Genomic DNA, 27,987 nt, shown 5'->3' on the forward strand with positions numbered 1-27,987 from the left:
AACTGACGTGATTGAGCCACTGGTGATAAGGCGAGCTTCGCGTCGGTGTGTAGCAAAAGAAAAAGCTCGAGGTTCTAGAAACCGCTGCATTGTAATTAACAGGGTGCGAATTTGAATGATGATGCACCATATTCTTCCGTATCAACATCACCATGGACAAGTAATTAGGCCTGAAGTACTCGCCCCTTTCTAATACTGCTCTTATTCTGTCCGGTTGGTATGACTGGTGATCCCTCAGGAGTTCTTGCTACTCTGGCATGGAATCCTTCTCGACTTCGCTATGGAGATATTCAACACAGGGCTAGCCCGAACACGAAAAGGGTTAGGGTTGGGTCAACATTCCATGACGTACGGATGCCTACCCACTCAACCCCTCTTCTTGCCTCTTCCACTGTACTACAATGTACATACGGTATAATTATATACCAGGCACGTAACCTGTGGTTACCCCCTTCCTTGCATCATCTCCCTTCTCTATTTGACAAAAACCTTTCAGTTTGCACTTCCCCGTACGGATCGTGGTTCACGCTCCCTACACTACTAGCATCTCGCGGACCGTTTCTTTGACGTCACAATGGCCCCAGTTCCCAAGACCATGTCCGGTATCCTCATCGAGGAAACCGGCGGCGTTGAGGTCCTCAAGTGGAAGACCGACTTACCCGTACCGGAGCTCAAGGAAGGCGAGGTTCTCGTGCGCAACGAGTTCATCGGCGTCAACTATATCGACACGTACGTGATAAGCCAGTCCTGCATCACTTCGGCCCCGCGCACACGCCCCTCATGTCCCCGACATAATTACTTAACCGGGAGAAAACGCCCCCCCCTCCCCCTTGAACATTAGGCATGGACGAGGAAGAGAAATGCTAACACCACGCCCGGATGATCAAAAGCTACTTCCGCACCGGTCTCTACAAGACCCCGCTCCCGCTCGTCACCGGCAAGGAGGCCGCCGGCGTGGTCGTCGCCTCCGCGGCCCCCGGCCTCAAGGAGGGCACCCGCGTCGCCTACGTGGCAGACCACGCCTACGCCGAGCTCACCGCCGTACCCGCGGACCGCGTGGCGTCCATCCCGGACGGCCTCGCCGTCGAGACGGCCGCCGCCTCGCTGCTGCAGGGCCTGACGGCGCTGACCTTTGTGCGCGAGGTCGCCGGGCTGGCGCCCCCGCATGCGCCGACGAACCAGCTTGGCGTGAGCGAGGGTCCTTGGTAGGTTTGATTCTTACTTTTTTTTCCCTTTTCTTCTTACTCTTCATCGTCTTTGTCTGTACCTACAGTTAAAGAAGAGAATACATTGATTGACCTTGTGGGCAGGGTGCTGGTGCATGCCGCCGCAGGCGGGACTGGGTCCCTGCTGGTGCAGATGCTGGCGGTGCACGGGGCGAAGGTCATTGGCACCGCGGGCGGCAAGGCGAAATGCGAGATTGCGCGGCGAAACGGGGCACAGTGGGTTGTGGATTCCAAGAGCGAGGATCTGGTTGCTAGGGTGAAGGAGATTACGGGTGGGAAGGGGGTGGATGTAGTCTTCGACGGTGTGGGCAAGGCCACGTTTGAAGCGGATTTGGAGATCGTCGCGAGGAAGGGGACGGTGGCAGTCTTCGGGAACGCGGTAAGTTTCCGCCGTGTTGGCGTATTATGGTGGTGCTCTTCAGCATTGTGATTCTGACAGCTCACAGTCCGGTCCGGTTCCGCCTGTCGATATCTTGAGACTGGGCGCGAAGAACGTCAAGCTGATGAGGCCGGTGTTGTTCGCTTACATCGCCACCGCGGAAGAGAGAGCTGCATACACCAAGGAGCTATTCGATCTGCTGCTGACAGGCAAGGTCAACATCCATATTCACGACATCTATCCGCTCCAAGAGGTTGGCCGAGCACACGCCGACCTGGAGGGTAGGAAGACGACCGGCAAGTTGCTACTCAAGGTTTAACTAGGTCGAATATTTGTTTGCCGTTCATCTATTCATAAATTAATTTGAACTCTATCAAAAGTAGCCTGAACCCAGTCAGGGCAATCCGATTCCCCTTTCGAGAAAACGGGACCGGCACACTGGCTCTAAGCCTTCTTGGCCTCGAGGGCCTCAAGGAGCTCGGCTGGCGGGTCTTGACGGTACCCTTTCGGGTTGTTGCTCACCCAGCGCCAAAGGTCGGCGCACGCATCCTCCAAGGTAAGCTGGGTCTTCCAATGCAGCTCCTTGTTGGCGAGGGCGGGGTGTGCTGTGAGGTCCAAGACGTCTCCGTGTCTCCTCCCCACGACTTCGTAAGGCAGATCCCGGCCAACGACCTTGCTAAAGGCCTTGATCATCTCGAAGACTGTGCTGCCGCGGCCAGACCCCAAGTTCCACGCCTTGACGCCGGGCTTGTGCTCGCGAAGGTAGTTGAGCGCAGCAAGGTGACCGCTCGCAAGGTCGAGAACGTGGATGTAGTCGCGAATGGCAGTGCCGTCCCTCGAGGGGTAGTCTACAAGACGAATTAGCCCGTCCGCTACTACCCTCGTCGCTTCCATTATCCCTCCCCCCCTTCTTCCTGGAACTTACCATCACCGAACACGAGCAGCTTCTCGCGCTCGCCGGTCGCCACCTTCCCGAGCAGAGGGAGGAGGTTGTAAGGCACGCCTTGCGGGTCCTCGCCCATAATACCGCTGGGGTGCGCGCCGCAAGGGTTGAAGTACCGCAGAAGAGCACCGTTCCACTGCTCGTACGGCTTTCCGGCCTTCTGGCTGTTGCGCCGTTGCGCTTCGATATGGTCGGTGATGACGTTCTCGATCATGACCTTTGTCCGGCCGTAGGTGTTGGTAGGGCCGATCGGGCAGTGTTCGGGGATGGGAATCATGTTGGGCACGCGAGTCGCATCGCCGTAGACGGTGGCGGACGACGAGAAGACAATGTTGGTCACATTGTGCCTCTCCATGCAGCGCAGCAGCGAGATGCTGCCGCCGACATTGACGCGGTAGTACTCGAGAGGGATCTCGCCGGATTCACCGACGGCCTTGAGGGCAGCGAAGTGGATGACGCTATCGATCTCGGGATGTTGGGCGAAGACCGCGTCGAGGGCGGCCTCGTCTGTGATGTCGACCTGGTGGAAGACGGGGCGCTTGCCGCAGATGAGCTCGATGCGGTCGATGGCCACCTTGGACGAGTTGTAGAGATTGTCGACAATCACCACATCGTAGCCGTTCTCCAGGAGTGCCAGGGTCGTGAAGGACCCAATGTAGCCAGTGCCGCTGCGACAAATCAGTCCCTCATGTGCGACACTTTTTTTTTCTTTAATTGGCGGGGTACTGTAGCGCGGCGGGGACATTGAGGGGTTGACTGAGGGGCTCCTACCCAGTGACAAGGACGGTTCCGACGGCCATCTTGTCTGTTTTTTCTTCGCCTGTGAAATGGTCGCGGAGTAGAGATCAAAGTCGGAGGAAAGGTGAGGGCGAATGGAGTAATTTGGTAGCGCAAGTACCGCTGCAGAGGACAATCGGCAGTCTTATTAACTAAATGACGAGCAAGCAAGTGCCTCGTTCTCCGGTCGCACCTTGAATCTCGCTAGCCCGCAGCTTGACATGAAACGTGGGGCACCCGCCCCCGGCCAGTGGCACCTTACCATGTTCGTTGCCCCGCCCTGGAAGAGTTACCCGGCATGTGTTGATTGCAATAACTACGTGCCTGGACTAAGAAACCAATGCGATGACGTTACTTAACACCAAGACCTGATGGCGAGTTCATTCCAAGTAATACGAACCATGGCTGGGATCACACATGATAACACGAGATGAGTCTAGTCCGATTCTCGAGAGTTGAGGAGGACACAGTCACATTTCATGTATGCCCTATTTGACCTGTGCAAGACCACTGTACTCGTACAGAGGAGACAAAACCCCCCGGTTGCGATCGTCGGTGAAGGACGGGGTTGTTCCATGGTGCGCGATTGCAGATCTGCTGACTTGGCAACGATCCGCAAAGTGTTTTCGAAATCGGAAACATAAGGGCCCTGGTGCTACGGAGTAACTCCGGTTTTGCTGAGGTACGGATTACTGAACGCCAACAGGTGGTATATACTGATAAATGCATATCCTCAGTAACTTGTCAGCGTCAAAGTTCTGCTGAGTCATCATCTCGGGGCCATCTCCTGGACTGCCCGACAGAGGCACGGACCTTTGTGCCTCGCCAGTTGTGGGCGGCATCCAAAAACGCGCCGCTCCAAAAGGCATGTAGTTACATGCCAAACAGCTCGACGAGGACAAAGAGACCGGGTTGTGCTGCGCAGCCATGAAAGGGCTGCCGCGGTCGAGAGCTCAAAGACAATCGCCGTTTTCAGCAACCAAACAAGTCCTTTCTTTCCGCTTGCGATGCAAGGCCGGAGAGCAAAGCCATTTTGCGATTCAGCGCGCTCGTCAATTTAGTTGCTTCGCGCCCCGGGCACCGCGACAGCTCCAGTTTCCCGTCTTTCTCCCGTCTTTCTTCTCGGCTCACCATGAACAGCAGCAACACCGCAACAGACCGATCGACCAGTCCGCGATTCTTGAACAATTTTCCATCTTCTAAAGTTTCTTGTCGCTGCCTTTTCCAGTCCTCCTTGTCCCTAGTCGCCTCATTTGGCCAGTAGGAGCAGCACCTAAGGCTGAAAGTGTGAGATTTGTGACGTGTCGAGGCCTGTGCAGGGCGTGGGAGAGTTGGTTAGTTGGTTAGTTGGGCTCCGAAACCTTTTGATCTGAGAGGCTGTCGCCTCGGCCGCCACGCTGTCACTCGAGGTAGGTAACTGCTTTTGGCTATTGGTCTTCCCGTAACCCAACCCCCATTCATCGCATTCCTTTTTCTCTATTCACAATCGCCGCTGCTATTGTGCAGCCAAACCGATCTAATTCACTCGGACCTTTCTTCCTTCATTTCTTTTATGCACCGCAACTCATCAACCCACAACCCACCACAACTTGCATCGGTTGATTCTCAGTTCATGCAGATCTTCCTGCAATGTCTCCCGATTCACACTTGGCCTACTCTCGCTTGGGAATTATGGCTGACATTACCACCAGCCGCCAATCATCGCCTGCGATTGCACGGGGCCTTGCCTCCGAGTTACGGGGAACACCTGAAGTCATCGCCTCTATGCCTCCAAGACGCCGAGTGCGGGGGCCCGCGAGCCCGTCGCCGGCGCCCCAGGGCTCAAGAGGCTCAACCCCGGCAGACCGGGGAGGAATGGCCAGGACTCCGGTTCCTGCCAAATACAGCACCTCATATGGATCCCCGATGACGCAGCTACCCGACAGGTCCACAGCTGGCGGTGGTAGCATCACCAAAGCTGCAGCCGAGATTTTCACCAAGGTAAAGAGGGACAACGTTGCTGCGGAGGCTCGCCGCCGCAGCAAGGATCAGGCGAGGGCGGCGAGGGCGGCGAGGGCGACGAGGGCGGCAAGGGCCGGTTCACAAAACACAACCGCCTCTCCACTACGCGCAGCCACACCACCTACCATCGAGGAGGTGGACATGGAGTCCGAAGAGGGAAGCGAGGGGCAGTCGTCGAGCGGGGCAGAGGGGAGCGAGTATGAGGATCGGAATGGAACCCAGCCGGAAAGACGCTCTCCCCGGAAACCCCAGCCGAGAGATGTCCGAAAGAGGGCTCGCGATGACGAGGACGAGGCACGTGCAGAGAAAGAGCGGAAGGAGAGAGACGCCCGGTTGGCACTGGAGCGGTCGGCGGAAGCCCAGAAGGTTAAGAACCAGAAGCTCGCCGAGGCCCAGGCCGCCCGCGAAAAGGCCGAGCAGGAACGCAAAGCCGATGAGGAACGGCAGGCCGAGCAACGAAGGTTAGCGGAGCAGGAAAGGCAAGCTGAGCAGGAGCGGCGCGCTCAGCAAGCTGCACGAGAAGAAGCGGCCAGGGCTGCCATGCCACCACCACCCCAACCACTTGTGCCACGGCCAGCTCCAACTGCGACTCCGACCGCCCCCCACGCCACCAACTCGGCGGACGCCATGGACCATCGGCCTGGGTCCGCCCGAAGCTTCATCGAGGAAGGCAAGCTCTTCCAGGAGGCGAATGTCCAGACCCCAACGCCGCCGCCACCGCGGCAGGTACGGCGTCCAGGCCCATCGGCACCACCGGCACCACCGGCACCACCCCAGGCTGCTCAAGGGACAACGGTCAGGACGCGATTGTCCGCCCTGCCGCCCGGGCCTCCCTCGCCTCCGAGTGTATTGAAACGGCCTCCAAGACGTCCAGGCGGGACCACCCCAGCTCCACGACACGAGCGACGACCATCACCCGCCAACGACGACCGGGGCTCAACTTCACGATCCTCGCCAGAGGAGCCGTCGCCTGAACCGGACGAGGAGAATCATCGCCAGCATGACAGCCCATCAAATCCGTTCGTTGCCGCGAGTTATGCGCAGAGGCTCCGAAGTCGCTTTAAGCCTCTCGCAGGCAAAAGCGAGGTTAACGGAGCAGCAGGTGGGCATACCCAAGCCGAAAGCCCCCAAGCACCGGCTTCGTCCGACTACCTGCCACGCTGGTCTGGTGCAAAACGGTCATTTGGTCTGCTCTCTGTTCTAAAGCTCCTTGCGGGTGCCTTTGTCATGTTGCATCTGATTCGACTAGTCCACACTCTGGTTCGGCCCGACCTATTTGAACCAGCAATTACTTGGTACGGTTGGAACGACTGGACAAACAACATTGGACAGTTTTTACCTTCGCCACTTCTTCACCCGCTGGGTGTCCTCACAGATGACCAATACGACGACCTCAAGGACTACCTCCAACGGAGGACGACAGCGACCGAGGCAGCAGTCAATAACCTCCAGTCGGTCCTTCCCAAGGTCGTCTCTGTGCGGAAAGACCAGAAAGGCAAGGTCATCATTGCCGACGAGTTTTGGACGGCCCTCAAGGACAAAATCGAGCACGACAGCAGGATCCTCTCGCTGGACGGGAAGTCTCGCATTTCCGAACCACACTGGAGAGCGATAGAACAGCGTCTGAAGGATGCTGGCCTGCTTGCCAAGCCTCTGTCGGCCGACGACGTGGAGAAGATCGTGGACAAGTCAGCGCCGGCGTCTTGGGAGAAGTGGCTGGCAAAGAACAAGCAGAGAGTCGCCGACATTATCGGACATGGTACGGACTCTTCAAGGGGTTCGCTGAGCGGTTCGCCTAAAGGGACCACGGAATCCGTTGTCTCGAGGAGCGAGTTCCTGCGCGAGCTGACCGCCCGGCTTTCCGAATCCAAGAAAGAAGTCGAAACCGAGATGGGCGGTCTCCGCAAGGACCTCGATGGCGTCTTGCGCGAAGTCAAGAAGCTCGCCTCGGAAGGTGGCATGTCCAGGGCCGAGACGACCAGCCTCATCAACAGAATCGTCGATAAAGAAATAACCGGTCGCCTGACGCGGATAGGGAGCAAGTCCGGCGCTGCTAAGATCGACGCGGCCTTCAGCAACCGCGTGAACCTCTTCTCTCCGGGCAACAACGCCCAGGTCGACATCTCGCTGTCCTCTCCAACATACGAGATCGTGCCCCCGCCTGTGGGGTCCAAAAAGTATCTCAAATCCATGCCCCGCCAGGCCCCGTTCCTCCCGGACAAGTCGCAGGCGCTCCGTCCCTGGACCGAGCCGGGCCACTGCTGGTGCGCGGCGATCCTGGGCGCTCGCAACCGCACGCACCCGGCGGTGCTCGCGGTGCGGCTCGCCCAGTTCGTCATCCCCCAGCACGTGCTGCTCGAGCACATCGACCCGGCCGCGACGACGGACCCGCTCGCCATGCCGCGCGACGTCGAGATCTGGGCCATGTTCGACGACCACGCCCGCCGCGAGCGCGTGCTCGACTGGATGGCCGTCCAGTTCCCCGCCGACATCACGGGCGCGCAAAACGGCAACAGCAACAATAACAACAACAATAACCAAAAGCTGATCAGCGAAGGGTGGGCCAAGATTGGGCACTTTGTTTACAAGCACCGGCCGGAGGACGAGGGCGTCTATGTGCACCATCTGTCTCGGGACTTGGTGGATCTCCTGGGGGCGGCGACGGACCTGGTCATGGTGAGGGCGCTGACGAATTACGGGGCCAAGGACCACACTTGTTTCTATCGCGTCAGGTTGTACGGTGAAGTGGTCGAGGAGGAGGAGCTGCTAGCGGAGAGGGAGAGCAGGAAGTGGTAGTGGTAGTGGTGATAATGTGTCCGGGAGCACGAAAGAGCTGAGGAGTTCTGTGGGAAAGAGGGGGGGGGGGGGTCTTGGGAGCACGGCGTTTTTGGGGAACACATTAAACGATACCAGCACCGTTCAGCATTTCATGCTCAGTTTCGGTCGTTGTCGACGGGAGTTTGTCGTTTCTGACTGCTGGCAAATATATATATATATATACTGTTTTCGGGTGGAGGCAGTGGCCTACCAAGGAAAGTTTCGCAATATATCCATAGCTACTACCGCGTATGGTCCATGTTGCGGTTCGAATGATCAACAAAAGGCGTCATTAATATCATTCGTGTCCGGAGCTCCATACAAAGTGAGACGAAAGTAGCCCTGCGAGCATGGCTCTTAATCCTCCAACAAGCCAGCCGCCAGCGCCTCGAGATCTTCCAGGTTGTCCGGCTCGTGGCCGATCTCGATGACCTTCTTGCCGCCCTTCTTCTTCTTCTTCTTCTTTTTCTCCTCCTCCTTGTCCGAATCGTCCTGGAACCACTTCTTGGCCTTCTTGCGAGGCGGTTCCCTGTCCTCCTCCTCCTCCTCCTCCTCCTTCTCCCCATCTGTCTCGCCGCCGCTCTCTTGGCCGGCGATGGGCAACGACCGCAACAGCGCGAGCGGGTCCTCACCCTCGGCGGCGCCATCGGCGTCGAGCTGCACCGTGCCGCCGTCACCGCGAGGGGCCAGGCCGAGCTCCTCGCGCTCCCTCGCCTTCCGCCGCTCGCGCTTCTCCTTGAGGCGCTTCTTGGCGATCTGCTTGTCCTCCACGTCGGCCTCCTTGACCTTCTCGGCCTCGGCCTCGACGAACTGCTGGCGCAGCTTGTCGGCGGGGCCCTCCTTGGCAAAGTCCTCCTCGCCCTGCAGCTCGTAGATGGGGTGGGCGTTGCCCTCGTCGTCGAAGACGAGCTTGGTGCCCTTGTCCATGTACTTGGCCAGCTTCTTCTTGGACTTGAGGAGCTTCTCGCGCCGGTGCGAGTCGATGACCAGCTCCGACTTGCCCAGCTTGACCACCTTGGGCTCGGCGCCGGCAGAGTCCTTCCCGCCTCCTCCTGCGGCGGCGTCGATCTGGGCGTCGTCGGCGAGGACGCGCTTGACGGAGAGAAAGCCGGCCTCGTCGTCAGAGCCGCCGCCGCCGCCGCCCTCGCCGGCCTGGGTGTCTCCCTCGTCGATGAGCTTGCGGTAGTGCTCCGAGAGGACGTCCTGGTTCTGCCGCTCGGCCATCTTTTGGTATTTGGTTCGCACCTGGTCCTTGTCCTTCTTGCGTCTGCCGCCGCCCTCGGCATCCGAGTCGGACTCGGAGTCGCTGGACAGGGCGGCGCGGGGCCTGTTCTTGAGGCGCTTGACGTCTTCTCCTTTCTGAAACTTGATCTGCGGCGTACCGGGCAGACCGAGAGACTCGGCATAGCCGTCGAGGTCGAGCTCGTCAAACTTGAAGACTTCCTTGTCCTTTTGCAGGTAGATGGAGCGGACGTAGGAGATGAAGGCCTTTTGGCCGAGGTACTTCAAGTCGGCAGACTGGAAGTTGTTGCTCTGGAGCTCGTTCTTGATGCTCTTCTTCTTGCTCGCGCGGACGTTGACCTTTTGTATCGGGACTTTCTTGTGTTCCAACCGCTTGAGAAAGCCTTCCTCCTCGCTAGGGTCGAGGAAGAGCACTGCGCGGCCCTTGCTCTGATACCGAGCCGTGCGCCCCACGCGGTGGATGTACGTTTCTGCGTCTTCTGGGCAGTCGACCTGGATGACCCAGTCGACGGCGGGGAAGTCCACACCTCTGGCGACGACGTCGGTGGCGAACAAGCAGGCGTACTTTGCCGAGGAGAACCGCGAAGTGATCTCCATGCGGGCGACCTGCTTCTGCCGCCCGTGGAGATGAAGCAGCGGGATACCGGGCTGCATGCGCTTGAAACTCTCAAAGACGAATCGCACCTGCTTGCCCGACGAGAGGAAGACGATGATCTTGCTCTTGAGGTTAGACCGCAAAAAGCCCCACAGCGTGTCTAGCTTCTCGGCTAGGGGGGTCACGACGTAGGATTGCTGTAGAGTGGTAGGGGTCGCGGTCGGCGCTGCCTCGTGCGCCGACACGTACTCTGGGTCCTTCAAGCTCAGCCGTGCCAGGTCGGACACGCGCTTGCTCTGGGTCGCCGAGAACAGCAGCGTCTGCCTCGTCTTGGGGAGATGCTCGACCAAGGCGTCGACGGCCGACTGGAAGCCCATGTCCATGATGCGATCGGCCTCGTCCAGCACCAGGATCTGGAGGTTATTGACGTCGAAGTTGGCGGTTTGGTCCAGGTGCTGCAGCATCCGCCCGGGCGTGCAGACCAGGATGTTCATGCGCCCCAGCCTCTCGGCCTCCTCCTTCAGACTCTTGCCGCCGATGACCAGGCCGGCGGAGAAGTAGTGGTTCCGCCCTATCTTGCGCAGCACCTCAAAGATCTGGATCGCAAGCTCGCGGGTGGGGCTGATGATGAGGGCGCCGAGCCCGTCGTACTCGGTCCATTTCGCATGGTAGAGCTTCTCGAGGACGGGAACGAGGAAGGCGAGGGTCTTGCCACTGCCCGTCTTGGCAGCACCAAGAATGTCGTTGCCCTTGAGGGCGAGGGGGATGGCGGCTCGTTGGATGTCGGTCAGGACCTCGAAGTGGGAGGCGCGCAGGCCGGTCGCGGTAGCTTCGCAGAGGGGGAGGTCGGTGAAGTTGTTGAGGTCGGCTGATTTGGGGTCCTGCGGTCGAATGCTTTGGTTAGATAACTGAAAGTCGACAGCGACAAAAAAAAGAAGAAAAAGACAAAAAGAAAAAGGAGCAGCAATGGGCATTATTAGCTCGAAGGGTGCGTTGTACTGACCAACTGCTCAATCGCCGCTTTCAGCTTATTCAGGTCCTCCTCTCCTCGCTTCCTCTTGAGTGACTTCACTTCTTTCTTAAGAATCGGCTTTTTGCGATGTGGGAGACCGTCTTTTGTGCTACCGGCCGCCATCTTGTTGTCCGGGCTGAAATTGGCAGAATGGTGCTAACTCCAGGCGTCAGTTCCCCGTTCCAAAGCCTATCGAGAAGCACCTTCACGGGGAAATTTTTGGCGGAGAGGAATTCTGCCGCCTGCCCCACCACTGCAGATTCGCTCCACTCCGACCTTACTATGTAGCAATTAAAAGCACCCAGTACATACATAACTAGCTGGATAAACAGTGCAGTACAGATCACATGCAGTAGCGTACCCAGCCGGTTGAAAATCGCCCTGTCGCCGGACGAAAGGGCATGAACGACAGGACTACGGAGTACTTTGGACAGTTACCGAATTGCAGCCGGGTTTTTGAGGATTTTGGCGTGAATGTTGTTCACAACGTTGTCGTGAGAGAGAGGGGGGAAATACGCAGCGACATGGGCGATGTCGTATTCATGTGCCCATACATCATCATCATCATACATAGAGAGAGAGCACACAGTCCCAGGTATTCCAACCGATGGCCTGTCTATAGAACACGGCGGAAAATAATAAAACGGGAAAAAAATATCGATAAAACCAAAAAAAAACACTCGGATAAACAAGAAAACTGTCATCGTCCTCTATACCGCCTTCCCCGCGTCCTTGGCCGCGCTCCCGCTCTCCACTTCCTCCTCCTCGACCCCGACCAGGCTGCTGCTCCTCCGATCGTGGTAGGCGACGCGCAGGTCGCCGATCTCGTCGCCGACCTCCATCCAGCGGTCGCTGGTGGCGGGGACGGGCCAGATGCGGCAGAGCAGCCAGTAGACGGCGGCGGAGACGCCGAAGCCGCAGAAGAAGTTGAGGTTGTACAGGTATGTGGCACCGATGGGGACGGGGGTGCCGACGGCGCCGGCGAAGCCGACGACGTTGATGAGGATGCCGGCGATGTAGGCGGCGTAGGCGCGCCAGTGGATGCCGGCCGTGTAGAAGTAGGGCCCCGTCCGGCGGGCGTCGTACAGCTCCTTGACCTCGAGGAAGCCGCGGCGGACGAGGTAGTAGTCGGCGATCATGACGCCGGCGATGGAGGACAGGAAGACGCTGTAGGCGGACAGGTAGGTGGTGAACATGTTGCTTGAGGTCAGCAGGTTGTAGGGGCACATGGCGAGGCCGATGGCCGCGCAGATGTAGCCGCCGCGGCGGATGTTGATGTAGCGCGGCAGCAGGGCCGTCATGTCGGTGCCGGCCGAGACCGAGTTGGCGGCGATGTTGGTGCCGAGCTGGGCGAGGGCGAAGGCGGCGGCGATGACGAAGACACCGAAGCGCTGGGCCGAGCCGCCGTCGTCGAGGAAGTGCTCGAGCAGGTCGAGCGGGTCCCAGATGGGCTTGCCGCCGTAGATGACGGCTGACGAGGACGAGACGATGATGCCGATGAAGGAGGTGAGGGCGAAGCCGATGGGGATGGTGAAGAGCTGCGACCACAGCGCGTCGCGCGGCTTGCCCGCGAAACGCGAGAAGTCGGGCGAGTTGACAATGAGGGTCGCAAAGTTGGCGATGGAGCTCATGACGCCCTTGATGAACTCCCAGGCCAGCTCGCCGCCCTCCTTGGTGGCCGGCTGCCGGACGATGGGGCCGACGCCGCCGGCGCGGACGACGGACCAGATGAGAAAGGCAATGCCCGCGCAGGGAACAACATAGGCCTTGACGGTGAAGAGGTGCCGGATCTTGTGGACCGGGAACCAGATGGCCGGAAGCGAGCAGAACCAGAAGAGGAAGAAGGAGACGTAATCGGCCGTCGAGGTGCCCGAGTCCTGGGAGAACGTGTTGGGGATGGTTTCGCGGTCCTATAGGAAAGAGTTAATTAGGACACTCTCTAGACGACAGGAGAAGATATGAAAGGAGTGTGGGGCTTGATAGGGTCCTCTTCTTTTTGGCACGAAGTCATGCAGACAACAAGGGTGTGCGTTTCTTACCCAGCTCTTCCAGATAGACCGTATCATTAGATACACGCAGTGTCCTCCAATGTACGACTGCACGCCATACCAGATACACGCTGCTCATCCGTTAGTCCGCACAGCCGACGAATCCGTGGGGGAATTGTTTGTGGGTTTGGGGGGAGAGACACGCACCCATGGCCGCTCGGTTGAAGACGGGCCACAGACTACCCCAGATGCCAAACGACGAACGGCTCGCGACGGGGAAGCCGATGTGGTAGGTGGCGCCGATCCGGGCGGTCATGCAGATGAAGGAGCCCGAGATGGAATAGCCGATCCAGACGCAGAGCCACGACTGCCACCACGACAGGCCGCCCACAATCATGGACGACGAGATCATCCAGGTGTTGATGTTGAACGAGTCGGCAACCCAGAAGCCGACAAAGTTCCAGGGTCCCCATTGGCGGCGTTCCGGCTCGACGGGCTTGAGGTCATGGTTTGTCAACTGGGCAGAGGGGGGTTTGCAGGTCAGCGGGCGGCCATGCAAAATTATGAAAAAAGAGATCGAGGTGCACTTGAACACGGACAGCAAGGGGAGGGGGAAGGCGAAGAGGGAAGAGAACAGGAGAGAGAGGGGGGGGATCAGTCAGACAAAATTTGATTTTATCCCTTTCCCCTCTCTCTCCCTCTTTCCCTTTCTACCCTCTCTTCCGTCCCCTCCGTCCGCGCAGGTGTGTGTTCAGGTGGGCTTCCGCACCATCATCTGGGCGCTGGTGAGGCCCGGTTCGGAGTCGACGGCCACCTTGTTGGCCAAGCGCCGTAAGACGCCCGGTCTTTCCGCCATGGTTGCTTTGTTTTGCTGAAGGTATGCAAGCACCGAAAGGATATATCTTTGTCGCAATTGCGACTTGGAATAGAGAGAATTGGCGTCTTTGTCGACTGCTTGCTTCCAGGGCTCTTGCGTTTCTCTCGCAGACCACGTCGTTTCAACTGCAGAGATGTGTTATCTTCAGTAGGTGGTCTCGAAGTCAACCCCTGCGGAATGACGTAGGGAGGTGCAAGAGAGGTAAAAAAAGGCCTGATCTCGGGGAGGAGAGGACAGGGCACTTAGGAGCCCTTGGAGGGGAAGTCGAGAACAGGCAACGGATGGAGGGCTGTCGCTGTCGCTTTGGATGGGACAGGCGCAAAGAAGGTTCTTTCGAACCAGCCCTTTAATTATTTCAACCACACTCCCCAGCTTTCCGACGCGATGGTATCGGCCCTCCATTGGACATGGGAGCGGGCGTTTGGCGGACGACGAGGGGCGGCCTTATCAGTTTCCCCTCAGTTTGCCGGGCCTTGTTTTGCAAGATGGGGTCCATCTTTCCCCCACGCTATGCCAGGGCATCATCCCAGTCGTGTGCCCTCTGCGAACGGATCCCCGCCAAAATTTTCCTTTCTGGAGGGCCGGACTTTCCCGGCAGGCAGGCACGGAAGGCTAGTTTAGAGTCGGCATGCTCATTGGCCTTCGAGTCCGAGCATGGCCCGCGGGACCGGGATTCACAGCTCGGTTGAAGGATGAGCATGTGGTGTGCGAACCAAGTCGTGTTGCTGATGATCCCCGTCGAATTGTGTGGTTGGTTTTCGTCGGCAAAGGGTTGCTCCGGGGGCGGCTCTTGGCCGACGTGAGGCTGCTACGGATACAGTACATAGTAGGTTGTTATCTGCCCCAGTGCTTTCCCGCCCCACCCAGCATGCCTGGAAATTTCGTCATATACATACGAGTACGGATTACATACATACAAATTCCATCCGAAGAACCCTCCATCTCATACTTGTGTACACGTGCAATATCAATCGCCCCGAGTCTCCACCAATACTAGAAAATACTAAAAATATTGATGAATGTCTCGTTTTCGCTAGCGTACCCGTACAAGTGCTCGAGCATTTTCTTGTGCCTGATCCTCCCCGCTCTTGGCTTTCTTTTTGACAATGTGACGTTGCTAGCACCTGGACTGGGTCGAGGATCCGTATCTTGGACTTTGCGATAAGGGCTTGAATGGACCGATACCACAATCGTTTGCTCAGGAAACTGTTGACGTTACTTGATTGGATCGAGTCAACATCATGTGGAAAGCGACCGTTTGACCCGCAAGCCACAGCAACCCGGGCCGGGTCTCGGCCACCAAATTCCAGAGTCTCCTCCTTGGCATGGTTAGATAAGATAAGTTAAAACGAGCCATGGGCGGCGGAACTAAACCTCACCATTATCGAATGTTCGGGGGCTCTAGGTGTCGTAATTCGTCGCTGACTCGGAGTGCTCTACTGATGTCCTGGTCGTCAGTTGCATCCAACCCCGATCCAAACCGATCCGTTAATGAGAACCAAGGGCAGATTGTTTTCGGTGGGCATAGGGACTTTGCCTAGGCCACACAACACCAGTGCGCACTATTTGACTTCTTTTATCTTTCAAGCCATTTTTTGTTCCCCACATGATAACTTATCACTTCCCAGCCGAGATGTTCTGGCTTCGGAACACCGCTAGGGCGTTATCGAAGCCCTGAGAACGGCATTCGCCGACGGCGGCAGATACGGCCCAGGCCAACGAGCAGCCCAGGGCTGGGATCGTTGCCCTGACTGCTACAGGGTGCGGCCCTATTTCCGCATGCGGCAACGCATGTTGTTTGTGTATGGATCGTTAAATCTCGAGTCTGGTACAGTCTGGTACCCGCTGCGGGACAAATCAAGGGAACCGAACCATTGGGAATGTTTCGAGTGCGCGGCATTCGGATCCATCCACAACCCCCCATCAATACTAGCATCTTCTCGCTCCCATACCCCTTCCCAGAGATCCGTGTTGGCATCTCGAAGGACCCCGAGGAGGGGCTCTACAATCGGTTAACCCCCTCTTCAGCAGCTCGTTGCCGTATCGTCGCGTCCGGAGGATGGCAGTTCAAGTTTCCGGGCCAGACGTCCCAGCACACGCATCCTGATCTAATTAGTTGATCTAGGCCAGAGACTTCCAAGTCTTATGGCTCTTTCGGCATGACTATTTGTCCGCGCAGTGATGTAATTAGTCCATAAATCCGCTGTGAAACTATGACAAACTAGACATTTCGCCTCCAACTCAAGGGGGAAATATTGCCTTTTTCCCTGAGCAACTTCCGTCTCGCTAAAGAAGGACTCGAGATCCAAAAAGTATACTCCGTTGCTCCGTGTTTCCATACCGGATCTGGGCAATGGTCTATTAACACACGCAGGCAGAGCGCATTAGGTGAACCAAATTACTAGAGTGCTTACAGCATTAATCCGGGACGGGCATGTTGTTGGACAGCCCAAAGATCACACATCATCGAGAGGAACATGGAACGCAAAATATCAAGGTCGCACAACTCATAACATTCAACTAATTATCATCCCATAACAACTGCAGCTCCTCGATACCTCTTCCGGCAGACACGACAAGCAACGCCCGCAACCACCACCGACTGACTGATCGCCATCCGCCCGCTCTCTGCCGCCTCTCGCCCAAGGGTCCCGGAGCCACACGCGTGATGGATCAGCCGACAAGAACACCGAGTGACCGGCGACAGATCATCAAGCACGCGTGCTTCCCCCGGGGGGAACACCCTGCACAGATTGACCGGCTCGCCAACTCCGCCCCGGATGGGATTGGACGATGGCGGGCTAGGGGTCAAGGCGTGGTAAGCGAGAAAGCTGGAGAGGGCAGGGAGGCAACCGGCGCGGCCCGCCGGTTATTATTATGGGCGGTTAAAAAGTCCCCGCAACAGCAACAGCGGCGGCTGGTGGCGGCGGCGGCGGCACCAGCAGCAGCAACAAGAACAATAGAAACGACAATAGCCTAATATCCCGTCTGCTCCCACCTCTCTTCTCCTCCCCCCTTCCGGGGCCTCCGCACTTCCGGGGCCTCCCCAGACGAACTCACCTTATTACCTACCTGTCCCTCTAGGATATATTCGCCATCCCTTTCTCCCAAAATCAAAGCATGTAAAGAGGAAAAAAGAAATCAATGAAGTAAGGCAAAGAAGAACAGGTGGGTTGAGAGAGAGAGAGGGAGGGCGTATCACTCTTCGGGCACGGGACAGAGGTCGTAGTACCCATCGACGTTGTTGCCCCACCACTTGGGGAAGGGGACGGAGCGGCCGCCGGCGCCGAAGACGGCGAAGGAGAGGATGAAGAGGGCGAAGAGGGCGGCGCCGTCGAAGGCGCCCGTGATGAGGTACGAGTAGTCGCGGAAGATGCGTGGGCGGTAGTTGCGCAGCCAGTACTGGACGTAGAAGCCCGACAGGACCTGGCTCAGGAGGACGCACGTCTGCGACGCGTTGTAGGGGATGTAGCCTGCGTACTGGATGAACTGGGGCATGTTGATGTCGTAGACGGAGAAGGACCGGATCTTGGGCACAAACTGTAGAGCCATTAGTCTTCTTCTTCTTCTTCTTCTTCTTCCCCTCTTTTTCTTGCTTCAATTATAGGCAGGTAAAGGAGAGAAAGATGAAAACATAGGAGAGATTTGGATGGGGGGGGCGTACATGTGCAAAGATGCGGTGCAGGATGACGATGCCAAAGCCGATGGCCAGACCGATGGGCACCTTGAAGTAGGTGGCGCCCGAGGTGAACATGTACTTGGCCAGCGCCCACGAGGTGGCGTTGGTGTTGTAGGACTGCATGTTGGCGCCGCTCCAGGAGCTGTTGCCGTCCGTGTTGGCCAGGAGTTCCCGGTTCCCGCCCACGATGGAGATCATGACGGCGTAGTTAATGAAGCCACCCAAGATGGTGCCGTACACCTGGGTGAGGAACATGACTCGGGGTGGAATCTTGACTATGGACAGGCGAGGTGGCGTTAGCGCTTCTTTGGCTCATGCTTGCTGGAGGGGCGTCACATACGATACTCGCCCATCTTGAGGTCGCCAGACAAGTTGACGCAGTTTGCGATGACGTTGTGCGACCAGCACGCAAAGTACATGTTTCCGATAGGGCGTTCAGGGAGGATTAGGCCGGCCAACATCTTGGAAAGATTGTTGGTGGCGATGCCATTGCCGTAGCGAGAGTAGAGGATGGTGCTCTGCGTGAGGGGGGCATATGTGCGTTTGTGCAAATCCAGTCAGTCAGAAGCTGTTCCTCACACACACACACACACACACCTCTCTGCCAACCACATCTCAGGAGACCAACGAATGGGGGTTGCTGGTAGCAAAGGGACAAAAAAAAGGGGGGGGAGGGTGGTAAAGGCTTACGAAAGGCGCGATAATTATGCCGAGGATGAGCGAGATGATGTAGGCCCAGGCCGGCATGGTGATGTTTTGGGTGGTGACGACAATGAGACCGAGAACGAAACTGAGGACGAGAACGATGAGGTACCACCACTGCGGCACTTCCTTGTAATGCTTGGCCATGTGGGCGTGGTGGCGGTCGTCGTAGCGCCCCTTTCTAGCGCTCTTGTAGGCCCTGACAATGTCGCCGCCCCAGAAGAAGATGCAGTGGGCGATGAGGGCGCCGATCTGAGAAGGTTCGTGTGAGTAAAGAAGGAAGGAACAAAGACTTGGTTGACGGAGTAGAGGATAGATACGCAAATACCACGGTCAAACCACTTCTAGGATACCTCGATCGAGAAAGGAAAGGGAGGGGAGAGTATAGTAGTAGTACTTACCGCAGCGTTTGCCATAAACAGGGAATAAGCAAAGGAACCCGTCAGGCGAGGGATGCCGTATTTTTGGAATGCTTCTCGGTCGAGCACGCCGCCGACAAAGACCTCGGCGGTAGGATAGGTGCCGCCGTCCTGAGACCGGAGGCGGGTGGACATGAAGGGGAGCGACTTGGCGCCCCAGGCGTTGGTGTAGTAGATACCAAGCATGGCGGCATAGCAGACCAGGTACCCGAAAGCGGCGTGGGCCTGAAGGGGGAGGGGAAGCGCGGTGTTGAAGGAGGTGATCTGGGGGCGAGAGATGCGTGGTCAGTATGCAATTATGTTTGTTGTTTCCTCCTTTGTCGCTCCGGGACCTCGGTTGAGAAGAGAAGACGGCTGCTGACTTACGTATTGCCAGTCGAGGGAGATCGAGAAGAGGCCGAGGCCCTCGTTATTGATGGAGCCTCCAAAGAGGTTGGTGAGGACGGCGGCCTTCTTGCCGACGGTGTGCATGGCAGCGAGGCAGGGTATGGAGATGGCATTGAGCCAGGGCCAGATGTAGGCGGGCAGAAATTCGTAAAAGAACATGCCGACAAAGCTGTACCAGAACCAGCGGAGGGGCTTGGAGTTCTTTACGTCCTCCCAGTGGAGCCCCTGGAGGGTCTTGACAGTGGGCAGGTTGCTCCAGTAGACGGCATCGACGTGCCAGACGGCGACGGGGCGCATGATGCCGCACAAGCCGTAGCCGAAAAGGCCGATGGAGATGACGGCCAAGACGACGGTGGTGGCGCTGAGCGGCAGGTCGTAGAAGAGGTCCTGGGCGGCGAAGACCTGGACGCTCGCGGCCGCGTTGGACGCCGACGTGGCCGTGATGGCGCAGATGGCGTGTTCCTTGAGGTTCCAGGGGCCTGGGTTGAGGAAGTTGGCGAGCGTGATCCAGAGCGGAGGTCGGCCCTGGCCCCCCGGCTCTCTCCATCTCGCCAGGAGCCTGTCGCCACGCGGCAGGAGGGCGGCCCAGCCGTTGCCCAGGAAGTAGGCGATGAGGACAATGAAGGTGCCCTGGATGGTGATGGCGGTGGGTTTGAACTGGAGAGAGGGAGAAGGGCAGCTGGTTAGCAGGTGCTTTACTTCGGTATTCGCGTCTGTAATTAATTCTATATGTGATTCTCAGGGGTAGGGATAGGGTAAGGTAGGTAGACAACATAGGTAGGTTTTGCCAAGTAATAGATGGCTTCGATTAAAACTCAAAAAAAAAAAAAAATAAAATAAAAATAAAAAGAAGAATACTTGCCGTGTAGATCTGGTACATGACGGCCTGAAACGCCGACAGGATGGTGGCGAGCAGGATGCTGCGGAAGGTCAGGGCCTGTCCTCCGTCGTCCCTCAGGGAGAGCAGATGAACGGCCGCATCGGCGCCGGTGACGATGATGGCATCGTCGCTGGCATCGTCCTTGCTCTGGCTGCTTTCCTTATCGTAGGTAGGTGGAATCGCATCGATCTCGGGCGACTCAGGCGCGCCCTCCTTGGTCTTGGTGATATTAGTCGTCTTCTCGCTGATGTCCTCGGCCTCACCCGGCCGGGCCACCTCGGCGACGGCGGCGGTGTTATCGGCAGCAAGGGCTGTCATGATCGGCAGCGCCTTTGGTGTTTAAACAAAACGCCTTTGGTCAGTCTGCCTTCAGCCTCAGGTCTTCAGCAGAGCGTGGCGCCTTATCAACTAGCTGAAGTAGGCAAGGAGATGAGATGATCGACGTGGGCGCGACAGAGTGCACATGCACATGTGAGCAGCAGCAACGCAGCAGAAAGGGACCACGGCCGCAGCACTGAAACACTGCGCTGGGACCGGAGATTCCTTATATGAGAATGCTGCATCGTGCATTTGATAGGAGTTATCTCAACCGGTGCGAGGGGGCGCGAACGGCCCAACCGGTGATGCAATCGGCCCCAAAACTTGTGCTACGACTCTGCTCTTATTTCCATTCGCGAGTTGGTGGTCGCAACGGGCCCAACTTCTACGGTTGGAGCCGACCTTCCTATTGAGGCATGTGCGTTGTGGTTTGAACAAGGGAACTCTTCCCTCAACCGGCAGATTTCCAATTGGGCGCCCCCGACAGACCCTCCGAAACCCCCCCGTTCAGGAATGATAAAGGAGAAAGAAGGAAACGAAAGAAAAGAACTCTGAGGAGGAAAACAAGTAAAAAAAAGGAAAGGGAAAAAAGAAGGGAGAAAGAAGGGAGATAGAAAACTTTCCCGTTATTTATTTATTTATTTATTTTGCTTGCACCGACAGAGTAATTAACCAGTTTTACGGCTTTCCACCTATAACCGCCCCAGCATGGCAGCACTCCTACGGAATATCCCGTGCAATGGTCCCCATTCTAGCCTGTAATTACTGTCCCGTATGTAAGGCATGTATAATTAGTGCATATGTGTCGTACTGACATCCCGTTTGTATGTACATACATATCGATTTCCCAAGGGCGTGGCTGCTTCATGTTACCACCTTCCTAACCCCACGTAGGCACCTTGCAGCCATCCTTCCCGCTGATTCGACCGAGCTATGTCAATTTGCCTTACTGCCTATTTCGGTGTCTCGCCACGCTGTGGTTGGTGAGACCCTCGCAGAGCCAACAGCTCATGACTGGGTGTACGGAGTATGTACGGAGCAATCCAAGGGAACAATGGTGGAATTCTAGCGTGGTATGTACTGTGCTCGCCGCCAATGATGTTTGATGCAATTAGGGCGGGACCCACGTACATATGTAACTGCACCACGATAAGTTTATCTTCCAGAAAATGTGCACCATACTCCGTACATACATACAGTACGGCAACACCTGAAGCAGCCGCCGTGGTTCTGCTTTAAGTTGCCTCCTACGCTAGGCACCGGAGTCTTGAGACCGCAGGCAGAGGGAAAGGAAAGCATCGAGGATCACCAGATCGTGCTAGCTCCCGAAAAACATGTCTCGGAAAGTGCCATCCCGTCTTCAAATTCCTCTTTCCCGTCCCACTTGCCCCCCACAAGCCCCCCACAAGCCCATCTAAGCAAGACCTCAATGTATCGGGGAGTCGCTACCGAGTAGTTTCTAGCACTGGCATGCTCCAGTGACTCTTTTAGCTGAGCAAATGCTCTCTTCACGGGAGACTCGGGGCTGGATCTAAATCGTCTGAGCGAAAACTATTCTAAACGGGTGCTCTTATTAAGTCCTTACTCATTGATGTACTATTCGTAGCTTATTGTGTAATAGTCATGTGTACTGCTGAGCGACTTGGCAGAACCTTGTTCTTAACACAAAGCTGCCGTCATATCATTTCAAGACAAGTCCCAAACTTGCTGACAAGTTCATGCCCATACTCATGCCCGTTGTGGTCTCCGGTGTCGGCGGCCAGTCTTTGAGTCTTCCCGCGGTCCTAATTTGAGCACATGCATCCTAAACCCAAACAATGTTCTCTTCGTTCTTTCTTTACAAATGTGATCGGTTCGTCAATGTTTGCATCCGTACTGAAGTGCGTACACACGCAGAATTAATCTATGCTCCGACTTGGCACTAGGCCGAAGCATACCGACTTGAAACCTGTGTATCTGCTGAGGCAAAGTAGCTAGGCCATCCCGGGCACATGTATCTACATCCGCGTAGCCTCGCACCGTACAACATATGCGAGACACATTGAATCGAGCGGTGATAGGGTTATAGTGAGCGAATCAATACACAACCCTGGTGTGATGATGTCAAATATGTCCATGCACTGTTAACACACTCGTTAGACGTATCTAGGTATGTTCGGCATATAACGTTCCATAGTACAGAGTAATTAAGCAAGCTCTATACCACACGAGCTCCTCCAATGAGCATTCGGTGGAACACGTACCCGGTACCACAGCTAATCACAAGCTCGGTTAGGTAAGACCATCGTGGATGGAGGTGAGGCGCCAAACTAGGTAATTGGCATGTATGTACGGACTACTGTGTACTGTACATACAGTACTACGCAGTACTAACATGTCCTCTCCAGACAACGTGCTAGCCCGGAATGGCATACTTGTAACTTGATGTGGCATGACTAACGGGAAGCCCATCTCGCTCCACTCTGCTGGCTGAAGAATAAAGGTGAACACTCCGATTGGTCTCCAACCTAGCAAGCCAAGAACAGACTATATATGTACTGTATATATATACAGATGGACTACACGATGGGCCTATACTTGACTGAATTGAATGATCACTACCTAACCTATAGACGTAGTTTGCGTACTAGGCAGGCTGGGGGGCTTTGGGAGTTTGTTGATTCAAAATATCATCTATGAAGTACAGAGCCACCGTCTATTAAATCGCCCTCCTACTTAGGTCGGGTGAGTATGTGCATGCAAACATAAAGTACATACGTTATACACATATTCAACTTAAAACTAGTACCATCCCCCTTTCTTTAAATGCCGTCAGCACTGGCAGCTCCGTTACAGCCCAGAGTTTTCAATTTTGATCAGAAAACCCGACTTCCCCTTTTTGGTTCCTCAAGCTTTGCAGAGTATCTGTTCTGTTCCAGCTCGACTCGCCTCCTGCGATCACCACCTTTTTTTTTTTTTATTTTCCAGATTTCTGGAAGTTTTCGTCCAAAGACCCGGGCGGTATCTGGATCGACGGATAATCTGGGCTCCCGCAGACATGTCAGACGCCGGAGGAATTCAAGCCGACGACGCGCTGTCGCGTCGGCGCGGCGTCCCTGTACAATACTAGCGTACTTTGTAGTTAATTAGTGCACTTGTAGTTGCACAGTCATGCGCAGAACTAACCAATGCGCCCTCGGTCGCATTCAATACCCTATGTACTCCGTAGTGTAACTAGTAATTTCAGCAAGCTTCCCCCTCCCCCCCCCCCCCCCAAAACAACAAATCTCAACCAGCTTTGCCCACAGTCCCGACTGTCTCCATCGTGTACATACTATACATCCGTGCACAGCCCCAGAAAGAGATGGTCGAGATGCGCCTGTCAGCGGTTGTATGCTGCTCCCTCGCGGCCGGCGTAGCGAGCGCTTCGCGGCAGGGAATGGCGCTGATCCCCGGGTCCTCCTCCCGCGGCTTCGGGCTGCTGGCTCGGCAGAACCCCTTCTGCACCACGGAGAGCACCTGCGCCGAGTGCTTCGGCGAGGGCTACGTTGTCTGCGACGACATTGGGTGCTTCAATCCGGACGAGTACGACCAATGCTGTGCCGGCGCCGGTAAGTTCGCGGGTGACTGTTTGGGGGGGGGGGGGGGGGGGGCGACAACATAACTCCACAGATCGTCATACCCGAGACGAACGCTCTTAAGCTTCTCCATCCCCCTTATCCCCAAAATTCTTGTACATACATACAAACGCGGGATGGCCCGACGCGAAGCGCTAACTCTATGATTTTTGTTTTCAGTGATCTGCGTCGGCAAGGATAACAGCTGCTGCAAGGGTTGGGTACGTGAGATTCCTCCGTGTCTGACATGACTACCTCTTTAACTAGTTACGCTGTTGATCCAGGCCCAGGGCGGATGGAGAGGGAGGGAAGGGCCGGCGTCATGCCTCGTTTGAGACGCTGCTAACCTCGTCGTGCTGCACACAAACAGGGCGGACCGGGAGTGACGGGCAAGGCCGGCGTCCCCACCGGCACCACGCCGGCGACGGCGACGCCGACCGACGCCGACGCCGACACCGGGTCGTACAGCTCCTACCGCGACGACACGGGCGAGGAGTGCTGCCAGCGGGCGCCCAACCCCCCCTTGCACTGGTGCTCGGGCAACTTCCCCAACTTCCGCTGCTACAACCCCAAGAACCAGTTCTGCTGCACCAACGGCAAGGTCTGCGACGAGAAGGACTGCTGTGCGCTCTTTGTACGTGTGTGGCTGGGATGATCGGACTAGAACCGTCGTGTGGCTGACGCTTCTCGCTCAGAACGAGTCGACTACCCACCCCTGGTCTTCGGCCCGCTCCTCCACCGCTGGCCCCTCCTCCTCCTCCTCCTCTTCTTCCTCCCCCGCTACAGGCACGGTTACTCAGGCGCCAACGTCTGCCACGGCGGCTGCCACTGCTGACTCCTCGTCGACGTCAACGACAAGCACCGGCGCAGGTTCCGTATCCGGACCGAGTTACATTGCTCTTGGGCTCGCTGCTCTGGGTCTCGCCCTGTCCTACTGAGAGAGTCGTGTTGATAGTGGTTGGGTCTCCACCTGTGCCGACGTGATATCGGACCTGTAGATGATGGGAGCATACATGGTTGCGTCCAGTATACAATGTTGTGTAATAATATATCATGGAACCTCCGGTCATGCAAAAAATAACCCGTCGTCAGACACTTTGTGGTTATGATGTTGTAGGTTTAAAGACAGAAAGGAAAGAAGGGAGATAGAAAGAGAGAAGGGAAAAAAAAACTTGTCCCGGCACGGCTCTCCTCTCACGCTGCTGCTGTCCCTGCTGGCCGATCCTTGCTCATGAGCTGAACCGTCTCTTCGCCCTCGGGACGAGCATTCCCCTCCTGCGGTTTGTCCTCGCCTCCAGCCGCCACGGCGACCGGCCCGCCTGGGCCCTTGCTGCCGACGACCACCATCTTGGTTCCCAGCGTCTTGACCCACTCGTTGGTGCCCCTGAGCGTGGCCGCCTTTTCGGGCCAGAGGAAGCTGCCCAGGATCCGGCCGGGGGACGTGGCATCCAACAGCCAACGCATCTTGGCCGGGCCCGTCCGTCTCATCGCTGTCAGCGCCAGCCAAGTGCACAAGACGCCCGCCGCCAGCACCAGTACGACGATCGCCGGCGCCATGTACGGCAGCTGGTACCGCACCCGCAGCCGGTACACCGTCACGGGAACCACCGCCCCCACGTCCTGTGAGCCGTTGCCATCACCATTCCAATCATCATCACCATCCCTCTTCCTCACCCGATTCCCGCTTTCTCCCTCGCCCTCTCCCAGGGCCGCTGGGTCGTCAAGCCCCCAGCCTTTGGTGCCAACGACCGAGTTGGCAGCGATGTCGGTCCAGAGGAGACGGAGAAGGTGGGCGGTGCCGGCCTCAGAGCTGGTGAGGTTGCGCCACTTGCTGTACATGGCGAGTGAGGTGAGGCCCGAGTAGTCGCCATAGAGGGAGTAGAGGCCGGAGCCCGGGCGAGCGACGCCGAAGGCGTTCTGCAGGGCGAGAGCGTAGAAATCGACGCCGGGCAGGTTCTGCCCCGGGCGGTTGGCCACGTAGTCGAGCCCGTTGGCCAGAGGCGAGTCGATCGAGTTGACCAGGCCCGGCAGGCGCAGCCAGGGCTGCCGCACCGTGCTGAGGTTGTTCCCGAGCGCCGGCGGTGCCGACTCCGGGAGAAGGCCCCAGAGCGGCTGGGAGTCCCTGATCATGTATTCGCGCGGCATGGCCTCGACGGCCCAGACCGGGTGCTCGGCCGGGGAGGCGTACGTCTTGGGTTGGGCGGCGGTCACGCGGAGGCCGGCGAGACCCGAGCCGTTGTGCCGGAAGGTGACGGTGCGAATGGTGGCGCGCACCGAGGCGGCGCAGCTGTAGACGGGGACGGTCCAGTTGGATAGCGGCTGCGGGCTTAGCTCGTCGCCACCGTCCGTCCGGTAGGCCGCCCCGTACACGAGCCCGCACCCGACCAGGCTGCTGTTGATGTTGGCCGGGCTAGCGCCGGCCACACCCCCGCACAGCTCGGCTGTTGTTTTCGTACGGTGTTGTCCACCACGGGTCAGGCCACTGGTCTCTAGCTGGAAAGGGGGGGAGAGTCAAACTAGAACTCACAGACAAAGTCAAACTGGTCCACGGTGACCCTGGGCCGCTTGCCAGCCGAGGTGGACCCGAGATCGAGGTACTCTCCGAACTGAAGGTTGGACCGGACGGACTGGAAGTCTACAAAGAATGCTGTCTCGGTACCGGCGGTTGTGTTTGTGTTATTCTTGGGGACGTCAATGCCAGAATCATCGGCCAGAAGCCTCATCCCCGGGGTCACGTCGAGGCGTGTGATATTGTTGGGGTCGAGGTCGGTGGCGTTGAAATGAGCCAGGGTCAGGAAGTTGTTGGCCCAGGCAGCCTTGTATGCCCTCTCCCTCAGATCCACGGGGCCCTGACCATTCCCATGGGAGGGGAGTGAGAGGTCCGGGCTTGTACGGGACAGGGCGGAGAAGCCGCCGTGGTCGGTCAGAGACAGGTGCCTCGGCTCGAGCCGCCGCGAGTAGGTGGTGTCGACGAGCTGGAAGTCGAAGGTCAGGTTCAAGTTGACGCACTGTGCCTCCGGCTCTATGAACAAGATGTCTTCGGACCACGTGCTGCCGTACTCGTAAGCCGTGGCCGGGGCCGTATGATTGCGAAAGCCGATGCCTCCGTCCTTAGCGTCTACTATGAGGCCGTCGACTAGCTGGATAGTAGGGTCCAGGACCAAGATGCCAGTCTGGCGGTATCCCGACTGCATATACCGTGACCATTCGCCGTAAGGATCTGAAGTGTTGATCTGGTTCCTCCACTGAATGTCGAAGATGCTTGACACCGACTCGTTGACCTGCCGAGCCCCTTCCCTGAACGTGGACCTCCAGATCTCTGGGATGGCCCGGCCAAACTGCGACGTGCATACCTCGGCAAGCCCTTGTCGCGTACATGTGGTGTTTCCCCACGACCCCGGGCAGGGGCGGCTAGATCCGCAGGATCTCGAGAAAGGCCCCGAAAGGCGAGCATGGGTTGCGTATCCAAAAGGTGACTCGTCCTTGACGAACTCGAACCGTGCTAGCTCGCGGTCTCCTGGCTCAATGGACTGGTACAGCCCCAGTGGGGTGACGATGGCCGCTACCGAGATCAGCAGCATCGTCACAGTCTGGAGTGTGAGTCCGTTGCTGATCCTCCGCCGAACGCCATGCCGGGCGGCTGTGTCGTTCTGCAGGATCGTCGGCCATGGGGAAGACTGCAGGGACCGTCCAAGAACCGACCAGGTGACCGCCGTGTTCTCCTCTCGCACAAATCCGACCAGCGCTGCCGGGAAGATGAGAGACAGCAGCTGTTGCACTAGTGGTGAACACCATCGGTTCCCGTCAGCAAATCAAGTCCACACTATGAAAATGGGGTCAAGTCCCGAGTCTCTCCAGATTGAACCCAGCCACACAATGCCCAGAGAGAGGAGCCATCGACGTACGGATGAAGACGCCGGCGGCGATGAGGCCTGAGGCCTCAGCGACTGTGAGCTCCATCGTTTCGGCGGCGAATGGTGAGGATCATCATGATGGGACGCGATCGGCCGCGCGCCTTCATTAATTACTTGGTACACTAGCTTGTAAGGGCTGAGCGCAGGGTAACATTGACATGCCGCCAATGAATATTGCCGGGACCCTGATGCAAGCCACAAAAGTTCCCCCGTCTTACTCGCGCTGACTATCTTT

The 27,987-nt window shown here is 57.3% G+C and overlaps 8 protein-coding genes across 8 annotated transcripts; 3 read left to right on the forward strand and 5 right to left on the reverse strand.

The window, feature by feature from the left end:
* Positions 1 to 391: 391 nt before the first annotated feature.
* On the forward strand, positions 392 to 2,051 carry MYCTH_2310250 (uncharacterized protein). Its single transcript, XM_003665920.1, has 4 exons — positions 392 to 729; positions 891 to 1,205; positions 1,311 to 1,605; positions 1,673 to 2,051. The coding sequence occupies exons 1-4, from the start codon at positions 575 to 577 to the stop codon at positions 1,922 to 1,924; spliced, it is 1,017 nt and encodes a 338-aa protein (XP_003665968.1). The 5' UTR covers positions 392 to 574; the 3' UTR covers positions 1,925 to 2,051.
* Positions 1,987 to 3,507, reverse strand: MYCTH_2310252 (uncharacterized protein). Its single transcript, XM_003665921.1, has 3 exons — positions 3,320 to 3,507; positions 2,531 to 3,216; positions 1,987 to 2,453 (listed from the first exon to the last, which is right to left on the reverse strand). The coding sequence occupies exons 1-3, from the start codon at positions 3,346 to 3,348 to the stop codon at positions 2,050 to 2,052; spliced, it is 1,119 nt and encodes a 372-aa protein (XP_003665969.1). The 5' UTR covers positions 3,349 to 3,507; the 3' UTR covers positions 1,987 to 2,049.
* A 1,251-nt stretch (positions 3,508 to 4,758) lies between these two features.
* Positions 4,759 to 8,311, forward strand: MYCTH_2310254 (uncharacterized protein). Its single transcript, XM_003665922.1, has one exon. It carries the CDS (start codon positions 4,955 to 4,957, stop codon positions 8,120 to 8,122), a length of 3,168 nt encoding a protein of 1,055 aa, XP_003665970.1. The 5' UTR covers positions 4,759 to 4,954; the 3' UTR covers positions 8,123 to 8,311.
* Positions 8,312 to 11,334, reverse strand: MYCTH_2310255 (uncharacterized protein). Its single transcript, XM_003665923.1, has 2 exons — positions 10,984 to 11,334; positions 8,312 to 10,861 (listed from the first exon to the last, which is right to left on the reverse strand). The coding sequence occupies exons 1-2, from the start codon at positions 11,113 to 11,115 to the stop codon at positions 8,501 to 8,503; spliced, it is 2,493 nt and encodes an 830-aa protein (XP_003665971.1). The 5' UTR covers positions 11,116 to 11,334; the 3' UTR covers positions 8,312 to 8,500.
* Positions 11,335 to 11,339: 5 nt separating this feature from the next.
* Positions 11,340 to 14,000, reverse strand: MYCTH_2310258 (uncharacterized protein). Its single transcript, XM_003665924.1, has 4 exons — positions 13,750 to 14,000; positions 13,188 to 13,497; positions 13,032 to 13,111; positions 11,340 to 12,902 (listed from the first exon to the last, which is right to left on the reverse strand). Exons 1-4 carry the CDS (start codon positions 13,834 to 13,836, stop codon positions 11,703 to 11,705), a joined length of 1,677 nt encoding a protein of 558 aa, XP_003665972.1. The 5' UTR covers positions 13,837 to 14,000; the 3' UTR covers positions 11,340 to 11,702.
* Positions 14,001 to 17,055: 3,055 nt separating this feature from the next.
* Positions 17,056 to 20,242, reverse strand: MYCTH_98157 (uncharacterized protein; the record flags this gene model as incomplete). The annotated part of the gene is made up of 6 exons (XM_003665925.1): positions 17,056 to 17,397; positions 17,522 to 17,811; positions 17,877 to 18,054; positions 18,640 to 18,921; positions 19,024 to 19,701; positions 19,907 to 20,242. 6 exons carry the CDS (start codon positions 20,240 to 20,242, stop codon positions 17,056 to 17,058), a joined length of 2,106 nt encoding a protein of 701 aa, XP_003665973.1.
* Positions 20,243 to 23,583: 3,341 nt separating this feature from the next.
* On the forward strand, positions 23,584 to 24,904 carry MYCTH_2310262 (uncharacterized protein; the record flags this gene model as incomplete). The annotated part of the gene is made up of 4 exons (XM_003665926.1): positions 23,584 to 23,832; positions 24,019 to 24,059; positions 24,209 to 24,472; positions 24,534 to 24,904. Coding segments are annotated over 4 exons (797 nt in total), but the record flags the coding sequence as incomplete, so codon positions are not given.
* Positions 24,905 to 24,927: 23 nt separating this feature from the next.
* Positions 24,928 to 27,890, reverse strand: MYCTH_2310263 (uncharacterized protein). The gene is made up of 3 exons (XM_003665927.1): positions 27,744 to 27,890; positions 26,366 to 27,616; positions 24,928 to 26,279 (listed from the first exon to the last, which is right to left on the reverse strand). The coding sequence occupies exons 1-3, from the start codon at positions 27,796 to 27,798 to the stop codon at positions 25,033 to 25,035; spliced, it is 2,553 nt and encodes an 850-aa protein (XP_003665975.1). The 5' UTR covers positions 27,799 to 27,890; the 3' UTR covers positions 24,928 to 25,032.
* Between the last annotated feature and the right edge of the window lie 97 nt (positions 27,891 to 27,987).

The sequence above is a fragment of the Thermothelomyces thermophilus genome, chromosome 6, assembly GCF_000226095.1.
Source record: "Thermothelomyces thermophilus ATCC 42464 chromosome 6, complete sequence".
Classification (NCBI taxonomy): Eukaryota; Fungi; Ascomycota; class Sordariomycetes; order Sordariales; family Chaetomiaceae; genus Thermothelomyces; species Thermothelomyces thermophilus.

Excerpts from the sequence above, each read along its gene's own strand:
- MYCTH_2310263 (XM_003665927.1), bottom strand. The coding sequence starts at position 27,798 with ATGGAGCTCACAGTCGCTGAGGCCTCAGGCCTCATCGCCGCCGGCGTC. Across the intron at positions 27,617-27,743 it reads CGCCGCCGGCGTCTTCATCC|TGCAACAGCTGCTGTCTCTC; the intron begins GTACGTCGATGG and ends GTTCACCACTAG. Across the intron at positions 26,280-26,365 it reads GGACCAGTTTGACTTTGTCT|CCGAGCTGTGCGGGGGTGTG; the intron begins GTGAGTTCTAGT and ends CGAAAACAACAG.
- MYCTH_2310250 (XM_003665920.1), top strand. The coding sequence starts at position 575 with ATGGCCCCAGTTCCCAAGACCATGTCCGGTATCCTCATCGAGGAAACC. Across the intron at positions 730-890 it reads GGCGTCAACTATATCGACAC|CTACTTCCGCACCGGTCTCT; the intron begins GTACGTGATAAG and ends GATGATCAAAAG. Across the intron at positions 1,606-1,672 it reads TGGCAGTCTTCGGGAACGCG|TCCGGTCCGGTTCCGCCTGT; the intron begins GTAAGTTTCCGC and ends GACAGCTCACAG.
- MYCTH_2310258 (XM_003665924.1), bottom strand. The coding sequence starts at position 13,836 with ATGGCGGAAAGACCGGGCGTCTTACGGCGCTTGGCCAACAAGGTGGCC. Across the intron at positions 13,112-13,187 it reads CTTCAACCGAGCGGCCATGG|CGTGTATCTGGTATGGCGTG; the intron begins GTGCGTGTCTCT and ends ACGGATGAGCAG. Across the intron at positions 12,903-13,031 it reads GGTCTATCTGGAAGAGCTGG|GACCGCGAAACCATCCCCAA; the intron begins GTAAGAAACGCA and ends TCTTTCCTATAG.
- MYCTH_2310254 (XM_003665922.1), top strand. The coding sequence starts at position 4,955 with ATGTCTCCCGATTCACACTTGGCCTACTCTCGCTTGGGAATTATGGCT.
- MYCTH_2310255 (XM_003665923.1), bottom strand. The coding sequence starts at position 11,115 with ATGGCGGCCGGTAGCACAAAAGACGGTCTCCCACATCGCAAAAAGCCG. Across the intron at positions 10,862-10,983 it reads AAGCGGCGATTGAGCAGTTG|GACCCCAAATCAGCCGACCT; the intron begins GTCAGTACAACG and ends ATTCGACCGCAG.
- MYCTH_2310252 (XM_003665921.1), bottom strand. The coding sequence starts at position 3,348 with ATGGCCGTCGGAACCGTCCTTGTCACTGG. Across the intron at positions 3,217-3,319 it reads GGAACCGTCCTTGTCACTGG|CGGCACTGGCTACATTGGGT; the intron begins GTAGGAGCCCCT and ends GATTTGTCGCAG. Across the intron at positions 2,454-2,530 it reads GCTGCTCGTGTTCGGTGATG|ACTACCCCTCGAGGGACGGC; the intron begins GTAAGTTCCAGG and ends TTCGTCTTGTAG.